Source organism: Spodoptera frugiperda, chromosome 27, assembly GCF_023101765.2.
Source record: "Spodoptera frugiperda isolate SF20-4 chromosome 27, AGI-APGP_CSIRO_Sfru_2.0, whole genome shotgun sequence".
NCBI classification, from domain to species: Eukaryota; Metazoa; Arthropoda; class Insecta; order Lepidoptera; family Noctuidae; genus Spodoptera; species Spodoptera frugiperda.
Genome location: NC_064238.1, coordinates 2,091,510 through 2,118,556, shown reverse-complemented (window position 1 = coordinate 2,118,556; position 27,047 = coordinate 2,091,510). Strand labels below are relative to the sequence as shown.

At 35.7% G+C, this 27,047-nt stretch overlaps 1 protein-coding gene across 1 annotated transcript; it reads left to right on the top strand.

Annotated features, from left to right (window-relative positions):
- Positions 1 to 8,783: 8,783 nt before the first annotated feature.
- On the top strand, positions 8,784 to 26,667 carry LOC118263556 (U-scoloptoxin(01)-Cw1a). The gene is made up of 4 exons (XM_050705452.1): positions 8,784 to 8,951; positions 19,774 to 19,983; positions 24,937 to 25,079; positions 25,666 to 26,667. The coding sequence occupies exons 1-4, from the start codon at positions 8,865 to 8,867 to the stop codon at positions 25,787 to 25,789; spliced, it is 564 nt and encodes a 187-aa protein (XP_050561409.1). The 5' UTR covers positions 8,784 to 8,864; the 3' UTR covers positions 25,790 to 26,667.
- Positions 26,668 to 27,047: the final 380 nt, after the last annotated feature.

Sequence of the window (27,047 nt, the reverse complement as noted above, 5' to 3'; positions counted from 1 at the left end):
CATGGTGCGAAAAGTCATTGGATGATTTCCTTCCTACAAAAAACACAATGGTTAAGGGGGTCAAAATATCCATTTAAAGATTACAATATTTTTAAACATTGAAGTAAGTAGCTTATTTTCTCAATATTCCGTTTGGTTATTTTCTTAATCATTGAAACCAGATAGCGATAGCTCAAAGGGTAATAACCAAAGCTACTCTATTTCAGTAAATTTTGACCCAACGTAGTTCGATGCTCTTTATCGATTGCCTAGTCTAATGAAACTTGGTATGGACGTTGTCCACGGCACATCATAAGTTGAAAGCCTGTTATTACTGTTTACATTGTATAATAAGATTATATAGTACGAGCTTCTGCCAGCGGCATCGGCCGAGTTCTCATAGGATATAAAGTCAGCTCATACTCTGTCTGTATACGAAATTTCTTCAAAATCCGTTCAGTAGTTTCAGCGTGATTGACGGACAAACATCGTATATATTAGTGTATTCGCATAACTTGAGTCGAAGATTAATAAGAATGATACGATAAGATACTATTATCGCTTTTAGAGAGCCTATTTGAGCAATATAATACAATAATACAGTCATTCTAGCAATTACATTTAAAGTTTAAATGAGTTTAACTTGACCAATGAAGCAAGCTAAAGATATTAACCAATGTCTTCCGCATAGCTTAACTTTAATAGATTTTACACAGGCACGTAATGACAAAACAAAAACGAGTGTTATGCAATAGCCTCTCGAGTAAAGCGGTGCAAAGTGGGACACATTAAGTGCACATAGTTGAAAATAATTAATTTGCCTTTTGTCATCTGTTATATTGTTTTAAATGAACAATGGATTGAAAGAGAATTTTCACGTAGTTTGTTATAATTTGTGATTTGACCTTGGCTTTGAGGTGACTTATTTATTACACTTGTAGTTTTAAAGAAGATGATATTGTCATATTTATGTCGGAGATAAGATGGTATCTTACATTTGATATGTTGGTGTAAGGAAAATCCCACTTCTGATGTAGGAGATAGGATGTGTGGGCGATACATTTGGGCGGGAGCCCTCTTCCTTACTTCCTGGAAACGATTTACACACAACACCACGCCTTTTATCCCCAAAGGAGAGCATAGGTGCATCTGCACATTACGGCACGTAATGCCAGTGTACAATGTACACCCACTTCTCACTATTTGTGTTATAAGTCCCATGTAATACGGGGTGAGTCTATAGAAACGATTTCATCATCGTGAGATACACTTACCTATCACAGATTAATATAACTAGGTGGTACCACAGTAAAATTGATAAATTCAACAATCTATTCCTACCTAGAATCTCATTGGTGTGGTCAGTAGGTCAATGAGGCAAAGGTTTTTCTAAATATAACACAAGGATATAAGGGAAGTACATTATATACTGGCAGTTGTATAGTAATGTTTGTAGACATTCCCCACAGGGTCGGGTTGGGTTACCACTTCCTTTCTTAGAAAGAAGGGATCAGTCCCAAGACTCCCAAGGTCCCATTAGTAGTACCTCATAGGCTGTTTATATAATAATACGTTGTTTATGCACCCCTCCTCTGGTATATTTTTTTTTAAATAAATTGTTGTGATATCAATTTTATAGAATGTCTCTCATTTTTCTTCTCTTTTTTTTATACAAAATGTAATTTTATTAGTGTCGTTGGGGATATTTTAAAATTTTATGCCATAAGATAAATTTAATCTTAACATAAATTATATTTTAAGATTCTTAAAAGAAAATTTTGCTCGTATAAACATTATTTTAAGGAACAGGTAAACGCCGCAAACGAGTAAGTGGGTCACCTGATGGTAAGCGTTCAGAGCCGCCCATGGACACCCGCAACACCAGAGAAGTCACTGGTACTTTGCCGGCCTTTTAAAAAGGAATACGCTCTGAAGGTTTTATCGTAAACATATTGATCCCTCTTTTCGTTTTTTCTATTCTCTTTAATACTTCGTCCTTATATCTTTGAAAGTACGGTAATTAATTGGAATATTTCCTACAGCCCAAATACGTAAAACACGTTAAAGTGTGATTATTGTTACACCACGTGCAGTTAGGAACAAGTATCCGAAGGCCCAAGTTGCAAGTTATCTACACTTTCGCAACTGGCCAGTAATTCTGGCCCACGGGACCTATTCGGAACTACTAACTATCGATGGTACACACGACTACAAATCAAGTTACACGAAACTAGTATATCATGGCCTCGCTTTGTATCACCTTTCCCCACATTCGACGGTCAGCTTATCCTGGTTTTGCATAGCTTGAAGTGAACGGGGAACAGAGATAACACTATATACTACATATAGCTCCATCCTTATCTTAGAAGGGAATGGTGATAGTTTCTGAATTACTAAGTTGTCTTAGGTCTTTGACTTGAACTTATTTTAAGAGGTTTATTAAGAAATCGCCGGTAATAGGAAGGTTCCTTGTATTTGGAAATGGTTTAAGTGAACGTTTATTTGGCTTTTCCTGTTCGATAATATTGTAGGAGGAAAATTGGCAGGAAATGTGAACTATTCATTTGTAATCTCTACCAGATTTGGGCTGTTGAGTGGCGATTGAGATAGTTGTTTAATTAGAATTGACAGAAATACGATAATCTTTGTTTCACTTCAGGATTTTTGAACCTAACTCTAGCACCGAAAAGTAAAGAAAGAAGTCTCATCATTGTTCAAAAACTTGGATTTAATTTAATTTTAATAAAGGAGAATAATTAAACGCATATCTCTTGAACGTCTATACAGAATTTGATGATTATTGTGTTTACCGTCTTTTATGATCCTATACTTTTATTGGGACTACAAAGTCAAGTCAAAGTCAAAATTATTTATTTCGAATAGTCTTCTAGTGAAGCTATTTGCTTGTTCCAAAGTGTGAGATTCAAGATTCCTATAGAAAAGAACGAGCAAGAAACTTCATAGGTAACGCTTTTTCAATCAGGTTCACAATACAATTCTTGGTTACATTGTTTCGTTGGTTCAATTATGTAAGAACAATGTAACACCAATATTTAGTCACAGAGTAGTATAATTGTAGATATTTTACTTTTACTAAAGCCACGATATTAACTAACATAACACGTAATAGATTGTAACAAAATAAATATCTCTAGTCTACTAAAACACTAATTACTCAACAAAACATTCTTTCAATGTTCATTTACGTCAAAGTACTAAAAGTGAAGATCAATTTGAAAATTAGGTTTTATAAGTGCTTTTACAATTACAAAGCAATTTATATCACATGTCAACATTCAGTTTATATTAAACTAAATTTGATATTTAGTAAATAGGGGATCCCTTTAGAACTTTAGTACTTAGCCAAACTAAATTATTCCTAAGCGATTTTGTTAATGTAAGTTCAGAATTTGTTATTAATGTTAAAAACTTATGTCCCTTGTGGTGTCGACTGGTCTTGATGGAGGTTCACAGACTTCTACAAGTGCATTGAGATAGTTTGAGAGAACTAACTTGTTCTAATGATATTTTGGTAAGTGATTTGTGATTATTTGTGTGTATGTTTTCTTTCAAGTAGGTGCAAGTACGACTTCTAAGTAAAGGTTTGCAGGTTCGATCCCCAAATCAGAAAAGATAATTTTGTTTGTTTTCTTACGTTGAGTCAACTTTAGAAGGAAGGCACTTTTGAATGTTAATGTAAATATAATATTATTAAAAATGTTTGTCTGTCGGTCAGCGTTTTATAAAAAAGTAACAGTCTGGAATTATGCCCGGTACTTATAGCTCAGTAGGCTATATACATCTTACATCGGACTTAAAACTAGAAAAAAGCTCCGCCTATAATAAGGCGTGACGTTATTTTATTTACACTTTTTTTTTGAGTGGGGCAAGTCATCCAATGGTTTATACTATGTACGAGCGCAATCCTTTTTATAAGGCCGGCGACGCACCTGTTACTCCTCTGGTGTTGCGGGCGTCCATAGACGGCGCTGATCGCTTACCATCAGGTGACCCGTCAGCTCGTTTGCCTAGGGAGCCAAAATAAAATATATACTGCACATAATTGCATAATCAATTCCTATGCACTCACACATAATGTGTTTCATATTCACCTTAACGCTATCAAATTAAATATTTAAGCAACACTGATAATATGTTTTATACTGATGTGTACTCTGGGGAACTATGTATATAAACGAGATAAAAGTAATGTATGTTTTCAGAACACCAGGTAACTTTCAACGATTTTTTTTATCTGTCCTCCGAGGCCCATAAATATCCGGCTTTAATTTTGTGAAATTATGTTTCAGTGAATGTGTGCAGCTGTGTTTTTTTGTGATTATAGTGATAATAACCCTTTGGTTGATATGATTTTTTATTGTACATGCTTGTTCATTGTTCGAGACTATCGAGTGAAGGTATTCGAGTTCAAATTCTGAGTCGATTTTGGGAAAACTTATCAGTAGAATATCAGTAGAATTATGTCATCTTACATAACTGTTCGACGAGGAACTCGACTAGTTTCAAGCCATGCTAGAGGCTGATATTCATGAGCGGCATTTTAAGACACACTACGCAAAGTATAGCTTACGTGCCGTTACGTGCCGATAATATTATAATTAATTTAGTATGTCTCACGAAAGTTATAATAAAATAAACAATAGTGTTCAGTATGTTGTAATTTTTTTTTTTTCGGAATATCGGAAACTCGATAAAATGAATAAACATGGTAAATATCCCGTTATAAGTTCTAATAATAGTGTTGCAATAAAGTTAATTCTTATTACATGGAAGTTATAACATAACTGGTAAAAAGTAGTTGTCACATTTTATATTAATGTATATCTTTGTTTATCCCATTTGGAGATCAAAGGGCGTGACGATATGTCTATATTAAAAATAGGCAGCTATCTATTACAATTTAACCTTCGTGCAAAAATATAAACATGAATATGTACTCAAGGAACAGTTAATAGCGGGAACAATTAAGTCGGAACGTCGGGAAACCCGCGGTGTATGCGCACCGGCCCGTGAAAACTGAAAGTGTATGTTATCACATCATTTTCTAATTGGTTAACGTAATAATTACCTATGTTATGTTTGTTGTGCTGTATTGTTGTTGTTATTTAATGTGTTTTGTACTTTGAGTATGTTGTTATGTTGTGAATGGTAGATAATATGATATACGATTTGAAAGATTTAAGAAAGGTTAATACCACTCAAGATGCAGATAGACGATGTAGACTGATTAGAATGTTTTTTAAATGTGGGAGAGCCATGCTTTGGCACGAATGGGCCGGCTCGATCTGAGTGATACCACGGCCTCATAGAAAACCGACGTGAAACAACGCTTGCATTGTGTATCGTCGTGTGAATGGGGTCAATACCAAAGGCCAAATTATCCCCTAGCCAAATTATCGCCGTAGGCAGCGCAGATTGCTTGCCATCAGATGATGCGTCTGTTTGTTTAGCGGCTTATACTATAAAAAAACCTATTATATATTTTTTTCAGTGTCTTACAATATATACCTACATTAACATTTCTTTTGTAAATATTAGCATATAGCTTTTATGATTACTATAAAGTAATGTAAGCAAAACCTTAATTACATTTTATACAAAGTATTGGGCGCTCCTTCGTAGGTTTGTCAGGATGTTTCGCAATTAGTCGAGAATTATGTTCGATAGCCGATTACGCAAATGTTTATGGATACGACTTTGATCAAGACCTATACGTATATACGTTCAAATACACAGCCTTTAAGTAGTTAATGATGAAATAAGTTTTCAATTCATTAAATCTATACATATAATAAAATCGTAGAAAAGTGCTGTCTGTACATTGAAAATAAAAATAAAAAAAATAGCAGGGGTTATTGTTATGTCGATGTCGAAACCAAAAATGTAATTAACTTTTTTTTTGTCTGTTTGTCTGTTTGTCTGTTTGTCTGTTTGTCTGTTTGTCTGTTTGTCTGTTTGTCTGTTCGTCTGTGCGCGCTAATCTCAGAAACGGCTGATCCGAGTTGGATGCGGTTTTCACGAATATATTGTGGGATGCTTAAATTTACATTTAGTGTTTGTTTCATGTCAATCGGTTCATAAATAAAAAAGTTATGTCAAATTAAAGAATCACGTCGAACATTCTATGCTTATACCATTAATTTCCGCAACTATTTGACGGATTTGGTTGAAATTTGGTACAGATATAGTTTAGAACCTTAGAAAGGACATAGATATATTTTTATTTCAAAAATCAAAAAATAAAAATAAGAAATAAATTATTTATAAATAATTCTATGTCGATCGTTACACGACTTCGGTTCATGTTATTGTTTTAATTTATCGAAAAAAAGTAAATAAATAGTAAAAAGGTATGAAAAAAATAATATCAATATAATAAAACATTTAGTACAAAGAAAATGCTCTAACGGAGTATAGATAATTCTATGTCGATCGTTACACGACTTCGGTTCATGTTATTGTTTTAATTCATCGAAAAAAAGTAAATAAATAGTAAAAAGGTATGAAAAAAATAATATCAATATAATTAAACTTTTAGTACAAAGAAAATGCCCGAACGGAGTATAAATAAATAATCCAAGTTGTCTTTATCCTCGATAGATGGCGTTGGGATCGAAATAGATCGCGCTATGGTTTCGTTACATTCATTTGGTTGGGTATCGGCCGAGCGATTCGGTACTATCGTAGAAAAAGTGTATTATCAGTCGTATGATTATTTGTCTGTAGTGGTCCTGCTGTTTCGTATATTCTAAATTGGTTTCGTTGTATTTGTCAATTAATAAGTTTATTTGTTGGGTTTTCCTGGTTTTTTGGTTAAACTATTTAACGTAGGTTTAGTTTGATATCGATTATTAGTAGTTACTGTAGTTAGTTTTTTTAATAAAATTGTAAGTCTAATTTTTTTTAATTAGATTAGATTTAAGTCGTTTCTTTTAAATTATTTAGTTTAAGCTTGGTTATTATAGCATAGAGGATAGGTTGTAATATAGTTTCTTTCTTAATTGTATAAATTCGTAATTTGTAGCTTTCTTTAGTTTTAAGTTAGTTTAAGTCCGTTTTTAAACTATTTTTTCAATGCCCTAAGTGAGTATACATCTATTAAATTCAAACGCAGAGCTCATTATGTTGATTTTTGAAGAGTTCCCTGGAATATCTTCCACATCTCATTTTTAAAGAGATCCCGCGAGATCGGGAACTATGTGGTTAAAACCAAAAATTTGCCGGAAGTCACTATTCCACGCGAACGAAGTCGCGTGCAAAAGTTATAATAAATAAGAATCATTCGAGGCTATTGTAAACCCTGCTATAGAACAGTTTTATAGTCCAATAGTTGACTGTCGTGAACTGTTGATGATGTGATTAGATATTATATAGATCTGAGGCTTTAGTACGAATTAGTTTTACGTTTAACGAGATCGAACGGGAGTGCGTTGGGCATTCTGATTGGTTGGTTCATTCATCACAGCCCCGGATGCGCTCCCGTTTCGTTTTCAATTGACGTAAAGCAAACTTGTACTGTTAAAATTACATGATTTCATTTTAATTTACCGTTTCGTGGAATATTTCTGTATAGTAAAAGATTTTTCAATATTTTTCATCCATGAAAGACTAACGTCCATATACAGCACTTGAAGTTAAAAAAAACAAACGTATAACTGAAAAAGTTAAAAAAAAATACGTTTATACATTCAATAAAATTGACACGAACAAAGCTACAAAAATCTGCGCCCGACATATTTCACTATTCGTACATTAGATTTCGCAAAAAAAAACAACACTGTCCACATCCACAATCCGCATATTGTAGGCTTTGACAGATAGAATAAACAATTTTGTCTTAATCCAATGAAAGTTTTTTTTTTTTACATAAAAATAGTCAATCACACAGTGCCGATCCACAGTGAGCATGAATGTCGACGGCCATTGAAAAAAAGTGCTTTTATCGACGACGCCGTAATTCCGGTGATGTTTTTCGATATCCGTGTAGAACTGTAGATTTATTATAATTTTTATGTCTCTTTTTTTCGGGCAAATAAAATTACCGTCGGTATTTTTTTGGATCTTAATTGAGAGCGAGATGTAACTGGTTTAATTATAAAATGGTTATAATTCTGATTGTATTGATTTATTGTAATTATATTTATAGTTTAAAAAATACAGGACTACTCATAAAAAACAGCATTAAAAACCATTAATGCTTTAATTTGAGCATTATGAATGACTGCACAGTTGGTGTGGCGGCTGGGCAACGGGTAGCGGGTTCGCACGAAGCAACTCTTTATGTGATCCACAAATTGTTGTTTCGGGTTTGGGTGTCATGTGCAATTGAACTTGAATGTTTGTAAATGTACCCATAACACAGGAGTGGTTGGACAGTTCTAGTATGGGGCAACATTTTGTAAATTAAAAAAAAACAAAAATAAAATTAGTCTATCGCGATGTTGAATCATCGTACGATGTACATGTAATATGAATTCGCCGATAACAATGGCTTAAAGACTCCTTAACATTTCCGCAGTTACGTAGATTGATCAACAATACATTTATTTGTTCTAAGTTTAATCTAACGTGAAGCATTTTGAGAAATCTGTCTTGACATTATTGAGACAGAATTTGGAGAGGAACTTTATTCTTACAGTAATGGATAACGGCCATACAAATAACACGGAAAATATTACACACTAATTTATATCCATATATCTAATTCGCAATACACACAAACAAGTTAATTCGACAGGTCTTTGGCCGTTGTTTCATAAACCAAACCCTACCACGGCTTACTTTTAGTGGGGCGATGGCTGCGCTGTGCCTCGTTTAGTTATAGCAACACTCTCGTCAAGACAGTTCATAGTCAAGTTGCCAAAATGTGTGGGGAAATGGGTAAAGCGGTGCTGAGGGCGCTGACTGGCGCGTTGCTGTGTGGGCTTGTGTCTGATGCTGCGTATTTACAAGTAAGTCGTTTTCTATCGTCTTAGGTTATGGTTTTATGTCCTGAGCTGCGGACAATGTAACAGTTTACCGGGGCTTCGGCTAAAAGCAGGAGAATGAACGGGGTAGTTTTTAGTCAGTAAGAGTCTCGAAGTCATTGGATGATTATCCCCTCAAAAAAACGTTATGATTTTATGTGAAGCGTATTTTTCAGCTGATAATGGAGTGCTAGGTTTGATTCTCGGCTCGTGCTTAGAGTTATTAAACGATGATAAAATGAGAACATAGTATTCTCTCTAAGTGTATAAGTGACTGAAATAATAATTTAGCTTAATATGTTGTGTATTCCCACGTCCTGTTTTTCGAGCGGGAGCTTTGGTAACCCGCAAGGCAGTCCACTGCTCTGGATAGGTCCGATTCTCGGTTTAGGTGGCATTTTTGTGGTATTGAAAACTTCACCATCTATATGATATTGATATATATTATGGGATAGAATTTTAAATATTATAAGTTTAATTTAATAAAATAATAACTATCAATCAATATTGATATGTAAAAGTGTTATTTTGTAACCTATTTGCAGAAATAAATACAATTTATCAGAAACCAATCTAGATTTTGAAACGGTTCTTATAGGTTGGGTTATTTTCCTTTTCCTATATGAAAATAACATTATAATTAGCAGAATACTTCCTTTTTGAGGTTTTACGGAAAATCCATGATCATTATTATAACAACGTCCGAGGTCAAAACTCGTCGGACTTATAGGAAACAAATACCTACGTGTGAAAATTCTAACAATTACCATAACGTAACATTGTAGGTGCAATATTGTCAATTGAAGATTGCGATCGTGGGAATGTGATTGTTTATAATTATTGACCTTGCTACTTTAACAATAAGGTAGAAATTGCTATTGCGTAAAGTAAGGTTAAGTCCTTCGTGCATTAAATACTATACGTAATAAATACAACACAAATTTTAATAGAAGGTACCATTTAATGGTAGGTGGGTAAGGTATAGGTTTTCACCCATTATTTAAAAGCCACTCCATTATAGGGGGTGATATATCTTCATATACCATTCGTGAAAATGTCATACAACTAAAATTTTCAACATTACTTTGTATTTCTTATCTTGTGTATGTTTCGATAGTTTTTTTTACGTATCTAATACCTACTTGTTTCCCATTAGTATAGAACATATTTCAATTCAATGAAGACCTGGTTAGTGTCATTTATGGGTTGTTACGACATCTTGTTAATATTTAATGTATAGTTTTACTATGGGAACAGTTGTTAAATGTTTTACGAGCCGAGACTTTGGCTGGAAGCACTTTTCAGGCCAATTTGAATATTTTATTAAACTTTTAGTCCAGTGGTGATAGGAGACACCACTCTGTTATAAATATTCTTGGCTAAAATCTGACCAGGTCAATAATATATACCAATGTATTATATGTCACCACCATTACTTACCGTGGATGGTGTGAGAAACGACTAAGGGATTGCAAATTTAAAAGAGTTTAGGCAGAGTGATGTTCTCTGACAAACCTGAACCTTTTAAACTGCAAACTTCAACCCATTGGACAAGCGTAGCAAAGCTTCTTATACAGGTTGCCTAAAAAGTCATGGAACAAACGAAACAGGGTGATAAAGCAAGTAATTTCCAACAAAAAATCTTTCTACATCATGTTCATAACTTCATTGTACGAAAAGATATGAATGATATTTGTTTTATCAATGAAAGTGTGTCCCTGTTTCGTTTGATCCACGATTGTTTTCCAACCTGTATAGAGGACGACCTAATTCAGCAGTAGACTATCGTGGGCTGTTGCCGATGAAGACAGAAAATATACTCGCCCCTGTTTCGAAGAACAACATTTATAGGATTTCATTCTCAGTATTAACATCGACTTTGATCAGTATTTCGAGGATATATAATTCTTCGAAATACTCATCAAAGTATACATACTAACATACTGATTGCCTCGTTGGTCGAGTGGTCGCAAGTGCGACTGCCGGAAAAGGGTATCGTATTCGATTCCCGGGTCGAGAAGTAGTAGCACGGAGTCCGGAATTGTGCCCAGTATATGGCAATTGGGACTTATAACATAATTAATGGTGAAAAGTGGGTGTATATTGTAATGTGCACCTCTGCCTACCTTTTCGGGAATAAAAGGCGTGAAGTTGCAAAAAGATACTAACATATACCTTAGATACAAGTTATCACCACTTTTAAAATGCCACGTGTATAACTAAAGATGTAATATACAGTACTAGCGACCCGCCCCAGCTTCTCACGGGTGCAATGGTGATATAATTCATCATCATCATCATCATCATCAGCCGAGAGACGTCCACTGCTGAACAAAGGCCTCCCCTTGGTCCTCCACGTAGAACGACAAGCCGCCACCTGCATCCACTGGCTCCCCGCCACTCTGACGATGTCGTCGGTCCACCTAGTGGGAGGTCTGCCCACGCTGCGTCTTCCGGTCCGCGGTCGCCACTCAGTCACCTTCCTGGCCCAGCGGCCATCAGTCCTCCGAGCGACGTGGCCTGCCCATTGCCACTTCAGCCTGCATATTTTGAGAGCTATGTCTGTAACTCTTGTTCTTTGGCGAATTTCCATATTTCGGATTTTGTCGCGCAAAGATACTCCGAGCATAGCTCTCTCCATCGCGCGCTGGGCGACTCTGAGCCTTTCTAAAAGGCCAGCAGTTAGGGACCATGTCTCGGTACCGTACGTCATCACTGGCAACACACACTGGTTGTACATCCTGGTCTTCAGACACTGCGGGATTTTTGACGAGAAGACTTCATGCAACTTCCCAAATGCTGCCCATCCGAGTTGGATTCTTCGAGCGACCTCTTTCTCGAAGTTGGACCTACCTAGCTGGATGATCTGACCCAGGTATGTGTAGTGGTCTACAACTTCGAGTATATCGTTCCCAACGACAACCGGTATAGGTGCAACATGGACATTTGACATGATTTTCGTCTTGTCCATGTTCATTTTAAGGCCCACCTGTTGGGAAACGGTATTGAGGTCGCTGAGCATGGTGTTCAGCTCTTCCAGCGACTCTGCCATTACGACTATGTCATCGGCGAAACGGAGATGAGTGATGTATTCGCCATTAATGTTGATGCCGCGTCCGCTCCAGTCCAAGAGCTTAAAAACGTCCTCCAGTGCGTTTGTGAACAGTTTCGGAGATATAACGTCTCCCTGTCTCACGCCCTTCCGCAACTGGATTGGCCTCGTAGTCTCTTCCTGGAGTCGGATGCGCATGGTGGCGTTGTTATACAAACACTTCAAAACCTCGATGTATCTATAGTCGATGTGGCACCGCTGGAGAGACTGCAGCACCGCCCAGGTTTCGATTGAATCGAAGGCTTTCTCATAGTCCACAAACGCCAAGCATAGTGGCAAGTTATACTCCTCGGTCTTCTGTATAATCTGCCGCAGCGTATGAATGTGGTCTATGGTACTGAAACCTTTTCGGAATCCGGCTTGTTCGGGAGGCTGGAAGTCATCAAGCCTGCGTTCGAGACGGTTCGTGATGACCCTCGAAAACAGCTTATACACATGGCTCAGAAGTGAGATAGGTCTGTAGTTCTTTAGCAGACAGTTGTCGCCTTTTTTAAAGAACAGAACCACCACACTCCGTTGCCATGCTACCGGCGTGGTTCCCTCGAGTATGACGGAATTGAATAGCTTCTGGAGGACTAAAAGTATCGGTTTTCCACCCGCTCGCAGAAGTTCCGACGTGATTCCGTCATCGCCCGGCGCCTTGTTGTTTTTAAGCTGTTTGAGAGCCATCCTAATCTCGTACAGGCTGATGTCTGGGATATCCTCAGTGTAGTGCCGCGTCAGTTTAGCTCTTGGGTCCCGAGCTGTACCGACGATGGGTTGCCGTGTTGAGGTGTATAACTGTCCGTAAAACCTCTCGAGCTCTCCGAGGATCTCGGACTTCGACGAGATGACGCTGCCATCCTCGGTCTTCAGCCTCGTCATTTGGCTTTGCCCAACAGACGAATTCTTTGCGAAGACTTTTGAGCCCTTGTTTCGCTCAATTAAGTCTCTGACTCTTGCGGCGTTATAGGCCCGCAGGTCACGTCGCATGTATTTCGAGATTCGTCTATTGAGCTTGCCGTATTCAGACATATCGTCTGAAGACTGCAGCCTCATCTCGCTACGATCCTTAAGAAGTTTTAAGGTTCCGTCGGAGAGCTTTTGGGGCCTGTTTCGGCGGGGGTCTTGAAGAAGTCTGACCCCACTGCTCGGACAGTTTCCACCAACCCATTATTTATCTCGTCCACGTTTCCACAATCAGCTAGACACTGGAAGCGATTTTGCAGTTGGAGTTGGAACTGCTCGGGGTTTTGGATCTGGGCACGTCCAGGGCGGAGCGTGGACTTCACCAGGCGTGACCGCTCTAGTTTTACATTGATGTTCAGTGTGCCCCTGACAATACGGTGATCGCTACCGGTTTTCACCTTCGCTATCACAGAGACATCACTGAATATACGTCTTTCGGTCGCCATGATGAAGTCGATCTCATTTTTGGTAGAACCATCAGGGCTTATCCATGTCCACTTCTTGGCCGGTCGCTTCTGGAAGAAGGAGTTCATCAAATAGAGTCTCTCCCTCTCCATAAAGTCGACCAGCCGCTGGCCCCGATGGTTTCGCTGCCCATATCCAAATGGCCCTATTCTCAACTCATCGCTATTCCGTGTGCCCACCTTTGCATTGAAATCCCCCATCACAACGGTGAAGTGTGTTTCGGAGGAGTGTATGGCTTTTGAAATTTCCTCATACAGAGCCTCTACTTCGTCGTCACAATGTGTCGAGGTCGGCGCATATACCTGTATGACCTTCAGCGAATACCGGTTAGATATTCTGAGTATAAGGTACGCTACCCTGTTCGACACACTGTCGACCTCACACACGTTGTTGACGAGAGACTTGCGGACGAGAAATCCGACACCACCCTGGGATTTACGGTCTCCTTCCCGGAAGAAGAGCAAGTTGCCGGAATCTAGGATTATCGTATCCTGACCCTCTCTTCGGATTTCAGATAGTCCCAAGATGTCCCACCGCATTTTGCTCAATTCTTCCTCCAGCTCGACAATCTTCTCATCAGTCCGCAGTGTGCGGATGTTGTGCGTTGCCAGGGCCAAAGTTCGTCGGGGGTGGTAGCGCTTTCTCTGCCGGGGATTCTTAGCACCCCCTGCTCCGCCGTTACCTGATCCGCTACCTAGATCAGGAATAGCGGAGCTGCCGGGGACTGGGGGCCGTGTAATTTTGTTGTCGCTCATAGTGAAAGGGGGGGGTTGCCATAATCCCCACGCTTGGCAGGCGGCTTGGGGATCGCAGTTAGGTCACCGATAAATTTTGAGAATGCTGCTGCCCATTCCTCGGTGGCTGGTCGCAGTTTTAGGACGTACCCGGGTCCGGGTGATATAATTATGCATGTATTATACATATAAACCTTCCTCGTGAATAAGTTTATCTATTAAAAAATCGTATCAAAATCCGTTGCGTAATTTTAAAGATTTAAGCATACAAAGGGGCATAGGGACAGAGAATGCGACTTTGTTTTATACTATGTAGTGAATAGACATAGACATACCGATTACATTATGTAGTTGTTACAAACAAACATTATTGGCTACCATCTGGCCAAGTCAATAACAAATGTTTGTCAAAGCATTTCGACTGACATTTTATTTGTTTTTCTTTGGAAAATCTTTTGATTTTGTTGTGACGTCTTGTTTTTTTTTTTGGGCGATTGAAATGTTTGGAGTTTCCATATTTGTTAGAGGTAGACAGGAAATTCACAGAAATTAGTAAACATGGTAAATATCCCGTTTTAAGTTCTAATGATATTGATAGAAGTTATGCTAAAAACGACAGTAGGTACATATTTGTGTCGACTGAAGTAATTGTAAGAATCGAAGATCGATTATTTCGAGGGAAGTTGTCATGCTTGTTATGTAGATATTATAATTTTTTGTGTGTTTTATCAACGTAGATTTAGTTTTTGTTTGATTTGATACTGTAAAAGTTAGTTTGAGTTTCTGATTTATAACAAAAAATGGTCGTGTAAAAGAAATTTTGATAAAACGCAATAAACTATACTAAACTTAATGCGTCTTAAAAGCAAAGAAAACTACTACAAAACTTAATTTAAAACCCCACCAACAATATTTCATATTAATATTAACATGCAAATGGGTCCGTAACATCGTTCCGAACTTCGAAATAGGTGCATAGTTCAAAGACGAAGTTTGCTACAAATGTTTAAAGTACAGATATTAGGTACAATAAAAGGGTGGACCGACCTCCCGGTATCTAGTTGCTATAACTCGACCTCTCATAAGGGAACGCTAACTTTTGCAATTTTCCTTTCAACTGCCCTCCCTAGAGGCCTTCAAAGGAGAATTACTGTTGGTTAAATTTACTCTCATTTTCATCGACAAGTCTAAGGAGAAGCCGGTTTTTTAGTTTCATTTCTTTGATCAAGCCTCTCAAAGTGGAAATTGTTTGTAACTCGGCTCGGTCCAAGAATTGGTATTCAGGAGTAATTTTGCAAATTCGCACCTTCTAGTGGCGCTTGGATATTTTTTCTTTTAACTTAAGAGGTTTATTAAATTCTAACTCAGTAATTAGACCTATTAATCCGTTTTTAAGGTTGTCAAAGAGAGTTGTATTAATTGTAAAGGTCTATCCGATGTAAAGGTTGGCGCGTTCAAAAACAACAATTTTCGATTTCATCTGAACAAATTTAAGTAGAACGCAAAATAAAATAATTCTCTGTGTAGGTGTTGAAAATAAATTAGTTTTAAGACTTCATTAAAGTTGGTTGTAATTTAAATATTTTATGTAGAAAAAAAAGAATTTTGTTGAATTTTAATTTAGGTCAAACTAATCAAACTACTTTAAATGTAATGTAAACTTATAAATTGAGGGTTTGAAAAAGTGTAAAGAGTGTGTATGGCAAAATTAAAAATGTGTTCAGTCTATAAGTAGTCCTTTTTATTTATATGTGTTAGTACCAAGAAGAAAAAAATCATGGCCAAACATTTTTAGGTAGACATTTTACTAACACCTAGTGTATTTGTTTACGCGTCACATATGTTATCTACGGCTAATCGGGCTTTGAAGACTACAAAATACAGTCTATATAACACCTTATAAAAAAGATAAAGGAAATTAAAATTAATTAAACACCCGAGAACCCTAAACCCAAGAATTCAATCTGATATTACAATTCATAGTTATAATAAAACCTTTAAGATGAAAGTTTTTACAACTTTGAAATTAAACATTGAACAGAGAGCACGTATTAAAATATCTGAATAAGTTATAAAAAAATAGAGAAGTACTCGAGCAACTCTAGAGGGACACGGGACCCGTCATAGAACGAAATCACTTTTATAATTGTAACATTTCTTTCTTTTCATTTCTTCGGTCCACTTTTTAATAATACTGTGTTGAACCTACTCGTATATTTCTTTTTATGTAACTTGCGAATATAATTCTTTACGTGGGTGTTTAGTATCGTGTTTTGTTTGTCTTTTCTTTTTAAGAAGTGTGTAGTTTGGATTAGTTTGTGTGTAAATGTAAATGGAATAGTAAGAAAAACTTTGTTTTTTCTAATTCCCCAAGGGATAGGCAGCGGTGCACATTACGGCACTTAATGCAACTTTTCTCCAATTGTATTGTAAGTACCATGTAATAACATGCCTTTTGCATATACTTATGAGCATATTGCAAGCACTGGATCAGAAAGGCAGATGGTAAGAAAAACATAATGTGAGTAATCATTGTTCAAAAGTTTAGCAATGTTTTTGCATTTTCTTTTGCATGCTAAAATACTTGATGATTTATTGAACCTTTGGTATAAATAAATAGGTTCCATATAAAGAAATGAGTGACACTGATAGAGCGACAAATGGTCCCTATGGAGTAACAGACCAGATATTATATAACAAAGAGATATGGACTTTATTCACCAAAAATTATGTAACAAAATTCAGTCTTTCCATTTTGCTGTCTAGGAAATGGGTCTTGATATTACAAAATGTTTTAGTAAGCCGCTATTTATTGCTGGTCGATCGCCCACTTTGTCTTGATTTGCATATTCATAAAGTAAGCTGGTCATTTCTCTTAGAAGATTTTAATTAAATGCAGTGTTTTTTCAACACCACAGAACTGTCCTATATAGTACCTATCTATACAAAAGTATTACTATACGCTATTTGCCGAGTAAAGTATTTAAAATTATAAGTTTCTCTTTATCACGGTTCATGGCAAATAAATGTGTTCTCTCTTCAAACTGAATTAAGTTCATAGTCATGTGTTATAAGTAGTTAGCTATCTACATAAAAGGCAAACTACCAATCACAGAAAGATAAAACGTGACAGATTGACACTTATAATCTAATAACCAACTAAATTAGCATTCAAAAAGCTAAACATACAATTACAAGCCTAATATTATTAGTACGTGCTAAACGAGTAGCTAGATCATTCGAGCAACAACTGCACTTTCGGTGGCACTGCGCAACTCCGGGCGTCCGTGACAAGACGGCGCATGCGTGCGATCCCCTCTCACTTGCTAGAGGCGCAAGCGCGGAACTATGGCGAAATTATCGCAGTACATTTCAGATTAATGTATAATTTGTTTAGTGCTAATTATTGTAGACTGAAGTTGTTTTAAGGAAGTTGAATTCTTATGATGTTTTTATTTAGTAGTTGTTTATTAATACGAGTATCTAACTTATGAAGCGTGTCAAGTGTCGAACATTTGTAGAAATATTGTCATGATATAAAAATATCAGATATTTAGAGGATCCTTTTGGACTCTGTTGATCTCTATTATTTGTTTTATCTATATCTCAGTTATAGCACGGACTTATAACACAAATAGTGAAAAGTGGGTGTACATTGTACAGTGGTATTACGTGCCGTAATGTGCACCTCTGCCTACTCCTTTGGGGATAAAAGGCGTGACGATACATACGATACATATTTTATGTATATTAGAATCAATAAAAATATTATTGTATACTAACTAAATTAGTTTCTACTATAATAATATTTTTGGGAATAGCAAATTATTACAACTGACACATATTTTTCTAGTATATATATTATTTAAAAGTAAGACTTATTTTTATTTCTTTCAAACTTAAAGACTTCACACATTTATAATAGCTGTAAAATGTAAATATGACCAAAAAACACTTCCTACTTTCAACTTAAACTAAACCAAAAACTTATACAAACAGCTTTCGTTGGTGGCCTCAATTACACCAGTTACTTTGGTCCGAGACATTTAATAACTATAGCAGTTTCAACGAACTTCTTATGTAAGATTATGATACACTTGTAGGTGGATATGTGTGTTGAAAGTTGCGTGTAAAAAACCGTAACGGTGTCATGGCCGGTCATTGATGTGGTTGTCGACCTTATTGCCTTATGTAATAAGAGTCACGATTTGTTCTTGGCAATTAATCTTATTGACTTGTAGAAAGTTGTGTGTGTATGAATGGGGGGTTATTAGGACTACATAAGCCCACTGGGGTTTATTTATCCTGTTAATTTTTTTGTCTGGCGGCCATAATATTTGTAAGCACGACTGTCGTAAGGGGGCACGGGTTTCTTGGATTAGATAAAATGTCATTGAGGTTTTTATGAAATTCTTATTAGTGATAGGTGGCCAACATGTTTGATTCGGTCGTTGATCCAAATCCATTATTTACATACATTAACTCAGATATTATAGAACGCCAAATCTATTAATTTAATCAAAAGTGTTGAAATTATACTTCCTTATTTTATAATTTTATAACGTCAATATAATTTCAATTGTATGAACGATCTCTACGGTTTAGAAGTTTCTTGATTTTGTGTTACATTTGAATCGAAAGGAATTCGATATATGTATCCTTCAATTCTATAGCAGAAATTACCTATTATGAAAGTATGACATTTATATGTGATTGGTTAATTTGCATACAGGACAAATAATTAAACCCTTTTGAATATTTGCAGAGGTAGGCCCCAACAATATTTAATGCCGTACTCTGAGACATTTAATGATTATTTTTTCTACTATTCCTTAGTAACGATTTTGTTTGCACAAATAGTTAAGGACTGGTTTCCGGTTAAGTATCTATTAAATGACTCTGAGTATGACAGTTAGCAAATAGTACTTGATCAACAGACAGAGCAATAGTCATATTTTTTTTTAATTTAATTCTCATACAGAATTAAGAATTATTTCAAAAACGTTACATTTGCGCCTTGTACGAGTAATGTACGCTGTACGGGAATAAAGTCCGGGCCGTTAACGTGATTAACTGTGTTACACTGCAGTTAGACGTTGAAGTAACGTTCTGTGTATTTTACGGTCACATATAAAAACAACTTAGTTAAGTTGGGTTACTCTTAAAATTATAACAGAGGTTACAAAAAGTAAGAATTGTTACATGCAGTTTGGTTAGTTTTCATTGGCGCGGTAGCTGGGCAACTGGCTGTCATGCAACGTATAGCGGGTACGATCCCGCACGGAGCAATGCGTTTTGTGTTCGATAAATTGTTGTTTCGGGTCTGGGTGTCATGTGTATCTGAAATTTTATATTTGTAAACTTTGTGTTTATAAGTATATAGATCAGATAGAGAGCGCATAGAGCAGGTGCGAATGAACCAACCAATCAGAACGCTGTACGCACTCACATTTCGATCTCATCAAACGTAAAACTAACTCGCACTAAGCCCTCTAAATTTAACGACTACTTTTTAGCCAACCAACTAATAATACCTCCTTTCATCCAGCAATACGATCCATATGAAACACACTACGAGCAAGCGATCATCCGTCCGAAGCCACTGCGTGAACACGAGAAGCCACAGGACCTTCGCAACGTGCCTGGTACTCCTGGCGTCGACTTCCCCATATACCACAGCGTGCCAGACACCAGCTTCTCCTGTGACCATGTTCCTGTGAGGCCTGGCATGTATGCTAACGTGGAAACTGGTTGCCAAGTAAGTTTTCTTTAGAGTATTTATTTAGTTACTAGCTACTTCCGCGCGGTTTCACCCGCTCTGCTTGGCTCCTATTGGTCATAGCGTGATGTTTTATAACCTATAGCCTTCCTCGATAAATGCACTACCCAACACAAAAATAATTATTCAAATCGGACTAGTAGTTCTGGAGATTAGCGCGTTCAAACAAACAAACTCTTCAGCTTTATAATATTAGTATAGATTCGGTATTTCCGAATCGATACGATCTTCAAGCCTTCAAGAAAAGAGCGTTCTCCTTTATAAAAAGCCGATAACGCAACTGTGACTCCTCTGGTGTTGCGGGTGTCCATGGGTGGTCGCTTACCATCAAGCGATCTGTCTGCTCGTTTTCCACCTATTCCATAAAAAAGTACTGTTTAATTTATTTAATGATTATACGATATTTGTGTTACAGCGGCAAGCAAAATCACAAATGAAACCTAGTATAAAATAAATACAAAACAATAAATGCTCTTAATTAAGACCAAAAACGTAATTACAAGCTAAATTCATAACAATAGTGATATGTAATACATGGAACGTCAGTCAATAAAGCTTAATTATCGCCGGTAGGCAATGTATCGGAACAATTGATGATAGTTTGATTATGATTGCTGAGCAATAATCTCATTATTTCGACACGGACACAAAGAGAATAAATACAGTAATTTACCATTCTCATTTCGTTCTTTGTTGAGGGTAAAAAATGAGTTTTAATTCACTCGTTTTATGACAAAACGGTTGCCGAGCTGAGAATTAAAATGCACTTCACATTTGCGACCCCATATTTCTTCAGTAAATTCATTAAAGCGATGTTGTAATTTCGTGCTCGTGAATTGCTATCATAAACCGCACGGACGATTTTATTTTTAGGAGTTTTCAGTTCTATTTAATGACTGTTTGACATCTGATTGTTTGAAATATAATTTCTAGTATAGTGACATTTTGTTTATACGAGTTCATTTTGGTAAAGGCATAATGTTTTAATGTTACCTTTTATATGAAATGATTAATTAATTTATGTAATTATTCTCTATGTAAAATTTAATATTGATAACATTGATTTATAAAACCCATCAATGATTGATAATAGTTATTTGAAGCAATAAAAGTAGGTTTTAGTTACAAATTTTAGTTAGTATAAGCGTTTTGACGACCGATCGCAACCCTGATTCATATTCGGTGGTACCTAATTTCGACCTTTATCACCCAATGATGTTCATAGAAGACGGATTAGAATATATGGAATTAGTTTCCCGTTTAGATGACGCTAAGTCAAATGATAGATGGGACAGTGTTGAGATTGAAGCTCTGAATCCTATGGATAATAGCTCGACTGATTTATTGCATGGCCCCTTATTAGGTGTGTTACACACTAGAGGTTTGTCACTTTATTGAGACATAATTTCGGAGTTTTGTCTTGAAAGAGTACTTAATTTGATTATTTGTAGGCATGTGTATTCTGGCTTTAGACATACATTTTAAAACTTTAGTTGAAATTTTACGTTGTATCATTTGGTATTATGGACAAATGGACTTGAATTTTTAATATTGTATTTTGTTTTTTTTTTCTACTTTTCAACCATTGTCATAAACATGTCATGCGTTAAAATAAACATGTCACCGTTAACATAAAACAACAACACACGAAAATAAGTTTAACCAAACCCTATTTTTAACTATCCATGTTTATTTTCCTGACCTACCAACAAAATAAGTTCGCCAACGGATTTAATAAATTTTCAATGAAAAATATAACCATGTACGTAAATATTTCAAAGAAAATATTTGTTCATGTAAGTCAAACATACTCACTAATTAATAGGGATCCCATTGAAAAACAAAAACGGGTCACGAAAGGGCTCAGCGACATGTACGTAAGGGTAGCGTTATTTACTCTAACATCTTTTGTTATGGCACCGCCTTAGAGCGACGAAACAGGAGATGAGGTAGTTGGTATAAATTCCTGAGAAAAATATTAACTAATTAATTTATTTATTTCAACTCTTACATTACAGGTAAATTATATAGCCTAATGCGTTAGTGAGATCCCCTAGTAAATATTTACACTTACACAAGAACTAACTTAAACACAAATGTAAGAAGTGTAGTAAGTGGATGAACAAACGTACTGTTACTATGTGTTGTATTAGTCAGTAATTTTTGGTGGGCTTCTACTACCTGCTATTCTAAGTTGGAACTAGTTCACTTAGAATTCAAAACAACAATGTTTTGAACTTAATCATAATCACATCATACAAAAGTATTTTTAATCAAACAAAAGTTCTTATCTAAAATGTGCTACTGTCGGTGAAGCTTTATCATTTTAATGCTTCTTCTAAAAAAAAGTTAAGAGCAACCATGATGATGCTCATATTAATACTACTATATATATTATGTTTACGAAAAGATTTAATAATACAATCTTCGTTTATCCCGTCTTAGTTCAAATCTTGTAGGTACCACATCTATTTCATTTCTTTACTCCGTGCCACCTACCTTTACTTAAAGGTCTTACATGTGTGTTTAAATGTCAACGTATTGTTTCCTGTGGGCTATTCTTCTTAGAAATTCAGTAACCGAGTAACTACACATAATATAACTATACAAGATATATTTGTATTGTTATTGTTGAGAGAATGAAAAATATAAATAGGTGGGTTGTAAATATAATATCGTGGTGGCTCAGAGATTTGAGACTACTTATAGATGAGGGGGCAGGTTATTTAGACACAACTGACAAACGATGAAAGAAAACATAGTGAGAAAACCTGGGTTAATAATTTCTAATTATTATAAGATTGAAAACGCCAACCTACATTGAGCAAACGTGGTGATTCGGCAATGGCCACTTATGGGCTGTTGATGTAATGTGAAATAAATTGGGATATAAAAATAGCCTGCCTCTTCGGTTTAATATTTTTAAGTTCAACTTAGTCGAGTGTGGGTGTTATCACTGACCAACTTTTTAAATTCAATCCCATTTTTTTATTATAATTATAATCATGCCTAGCTCTTTCCCTGAAAACTCTTCATCTTAAATTCTTTATCTAGTAAATAAAACTAAAACTAAAACCATGTCAGTGCATACAGTACATTCGATCAAGAACGTATGTTCTCTATATTCCATCTCAACTTTTCTCATCGAGACCATGTGCTGTCGTCCGATTTATGATGCAAGATGCAGTAGCAATCACTACTGCAATCTGTGTGCAACTGTGTATTCCTATCAAGTTTAATATTGTTTACTGTTATAGTACAAACTTGTTTTCATATTATTGGTTGTAAACTATTAAATTTAATGAGATAGTAATAGGTTTTCATAGTTGCAATTGTCTAATGGGTGACTATCTAGTGTTTCAAAAAAAGAGATTTGGGAAAGAAAGAAAATTGTTGAAAGCAAGTCCGACAGGGCGGTTAAAGTGTTCTGTTAAGTTAGATTATCGAGTCAGGTTTGTTACAGGAGTTTTGTGTTCTGAATGAAATTAAATATATTATTAAGTCTAATGATTGGTATTAGAATTGCGGGGATATTATAAGACAAACTTGAGAATGTAGTGAAAAGACACAAAAACATCTCTTGCTGAAATTCATCCTTATTAGTAGTGTGATCAGTAGCATAGGTAGTGAAATGTTATATTTTCCTTTAAATATCTTATATAAATCTGTAAATCCGACTACACAATAATACACGGGTCAGTGTATGTTGTCTGTATTTACAAGCAAATTATAGTTTAACGAAAGAAACCCATTATTTTAACTCGATTACCTCGAAAAAGTTCAGATTCCTAATTGTATGGTTCCTTCGGTGTGGCCGAGTAATGGCCGAGTAATTTCACCAAATTGAATAAGTTTCAAGATATTGTCGTACCCGAGTAACCTCAAAAGCTTCGATTGTGATTCCAACTTATTATTTCAATCACGTTATAACTCTTCTCAAATTAGTATAATTTTCCAATCTTTGTCATTAATTTATTGTTTGTTAGAATACGTACGTATATCTCGTTTTTTTTAAAGTCCGAGTGGTTGCAAGTGCGACTGCCGGGCAAGGGGTTTCGGGTTCGATTCCCGGGTCGGGCGAAATATTATTAAGTTTTTTTCGGTTTTTCGAAAATTCCTCAGTGGTAGCACGGAGTCTGGAAATGTGCCCGGTATTACAACATAAATTGTGAAATGTGGGTGTACATTGGCATTATGTACCATAATGTACACCTCTGCCTACCCCTTCGGGGATTAAAGGCGTAACGTTATAAAAAAAATCTCGTTTTTTAAGTCAGAGTTAGAAAAGCCTTAGGCTACGATTGTGTGATACTAAAAAAAGTAAAACATATTTTTTTATTTGAAAAACTTGGTCATAGTTATCTTAAACCAATTATTCGTAGCTTCCAGCTATTTCTCGACATTCCGTTGTTTTCAGAACTTCTTAGACTAAAACTTTTAAACCTATATGATGTCAAAGGTCTTTTTTGAAATATGGACAAGGTAATGAACCAATTACATCGTATGTGGTTGAGTAGAGTAATGAGTATGTTGTCAAACTTGTAGAAAGTATATCAGTTACCAAATAATAGTAGATACTCCTATACTACTAGGTATTGGAAAATGTCTAAAAGTCTTTGATTGGCGACAAAACCCCGTTAAATACAAATCCTCCGCTGTTACTGATATTAAAATACGAATTAAAATGTAAAATCACCCCCTATTACATGGGACTTTCACACAAATGGTGAAAAGTGGGTGTACATTGTATAGCGGGATTACGTGCCGTAATGTGCACTCTACCTACCCCTTCGGGAATAAAGATCGTGACGTTACTTTAAAAAGTAAAACAACGCAAAAAAAAACATAAAGATAATCTGTCAACTTATATTCATTCCTGTTCCTTAGATATTTCGGTTGATTTTTAGATGACAACTTGTCAATCTTTTACAGGCTTACCACGTATGCCATGACGGTCGCGAGGGTCAGCAGGGAGCCTCGTTCCTCTGCACAAATGGTACTCTGTTCGATCAGGCCAAGTTCGCCTGCGATTGGTGGTACAACGTCGACTGTTCTAAGGCCATCACGCTTTACAAGTATGTATCAATGTGCTTTTTCACCAATTTATGCAACCAATTCAAGTAAAACGTGTCATTGTGGTTTCTAAAAATGAAAGTTAACAGAAGTACATACGCATATTGAGATTGATTTAGACGGCAACACGGTTGGTTCGATGGCTGGGCAACCGGCTGCCGTGCAATGGGTTGCGGCTTCGATTACCGCACAGAGCAACTCTTTATGTCAAACTAAAAATTGTTGTTTTGGGTCTGGGTTTCATGTATATAAGAAATTGTATGTTTGTAAACGCGTAGTGAGTTACGTATTTTGAAAAAAAAAAATAGAATAATTATTTGTTAAATGGATTAAATCTCACTAATGAAGTAGTCTCAAGATTTTCCCTAGCAAACCCTTTTGATTTCTATTAAAAGTATAACGTAACAGGTCTATCAGTTTCAAAATGAAGTTACCTAAGAACATAATATGGTGCCCATCAAGAAAGCTTAATTAAGACCTTGTTATATTCTTAAAGAATTATTTACTATACATGGAACCAGGGTAGGTCATAAATTATAATTATAGAAAAGTGTAAATAAATAAAACATTTAATTGTTCTTGTTCCAGGTTGAACGCGGATCCTTACCACAACCCATTCATACCTAAACCCAAACCTGAGGAGGAAGTAGCTCCAGCTCATCCATCCCACGGACTCCGTCCATCTCACGGCATCTACTACAGAAAGATCTAGAATAGCAGAGAAGCAAACAAAACGCCATTACAGTAGGAAATAGCACATAAGTAATTTGGAAAAACCCATCGAAAATAGCTTTTTGTGATTTTAAAGCGTCCAATCTAATTCCAACTTTATTTTTCCGCATAATAGAATACATTTTGTCAACACCTTATCACGCATCCAACATCGATTTTTACACTTACATCGTAGAAGTAATTTTTGTTTTATTTAAATTATAAAAATACTTTTACATTTTTCCATTATTCATTATTGTAAAATGATACTTATTGTCATGTCGTGAGAAGATATTTTGTATTGGAGATTATTTTTAAACAATTACGTGTGCGTGTATTTAAACAGGGTCTGCCTTATTTAATTTTAAACACGTACAAAATGCACATTGTAAATAAGTTGTTTTAATGTAGATAATGGAATTGGATTTTTTATTTTTCGCGAAATGAGTATTGCCTTTATTATCTTACTAGTTAATAACAGAATGCTTCTCTGTACTTGCTTTACTTAAATTAGTAATAAACCTTGCCTTTTTTCACATCATTGCATTGGCAGCTTTAGAATAGATCTCATTTTCATATTTTTCGTATGCAATTTAATTTAAAAAAGCATTTACATAATGTAAATAGTAGCTGTAGCTAACGAAAATGTATTCAACTTTTTAAAAAAGAATATGGCAGACCCATTTTAAACTAGAAACAAAACAAAGTAGCACATTTCATCTCAAGAATTTACAACTTCATACCTATTCATACGCATTACATTAGATACATTTTTCCAACTTTTTTCATTAGTTTGTAGAAATTTCAACTTTCACTAGCTAAGAATAAATTTTGTAACATATTTTTCTAGAATTAAAAATATCTATTTTCTTATTTAAATGAGTGTTTTCTTTTAATTAAGTTCAGTCGCGTCTTAACGATGCAGTTGTGAATAGAGTGTGGTTATTTAAAGGTATTATATTGCTGGTTGATTTGAAAATGAAAGGAAAATATGGGTACTTAGTAAGAATTCTTATTAATATGGTTTATGTTCTTATGATTGCGTCTCGCAATTATTATTCAAATAATACAAGGCTCTAAGAATTGTTTGGTTAAGAAACATGTTTTACTAAATGTTAATGAAACGTCGCGCCTTTTTTCCCCGAAAGGGTAGGCAGACTTTTCGCTATTTGTGTTATAAGTCCTATGTAATAGGGGGTGAGCCTATTGCCATATACTGGGCACAATTTCAGACTCTGTGCTACTACTGAGAAATTTCC

Coding starts and splice junctions, on each gene's coding strand:
- LOC118263556 (XM_050705452.1), top strand. CDS start 8,865: ATGTGTGGGGAAATGGGTAAAGCGGTGCTGAGGGCGCTGACTGGCGCG. Junction 19,984..24,936: donor ACGTGGAAACTGGTTGCCAA/GTAAGTTTTCTT, acceptor AATCTTTTACAG/GCTTACCACGTATGCCATGA. Junction 25,080..25,665: donor AAGGCCATCACGCTTTACAA/GTATGTATCAAT, acceptor TTCTTGTTCCAG/GTTGAACGCGGATCCTTACC.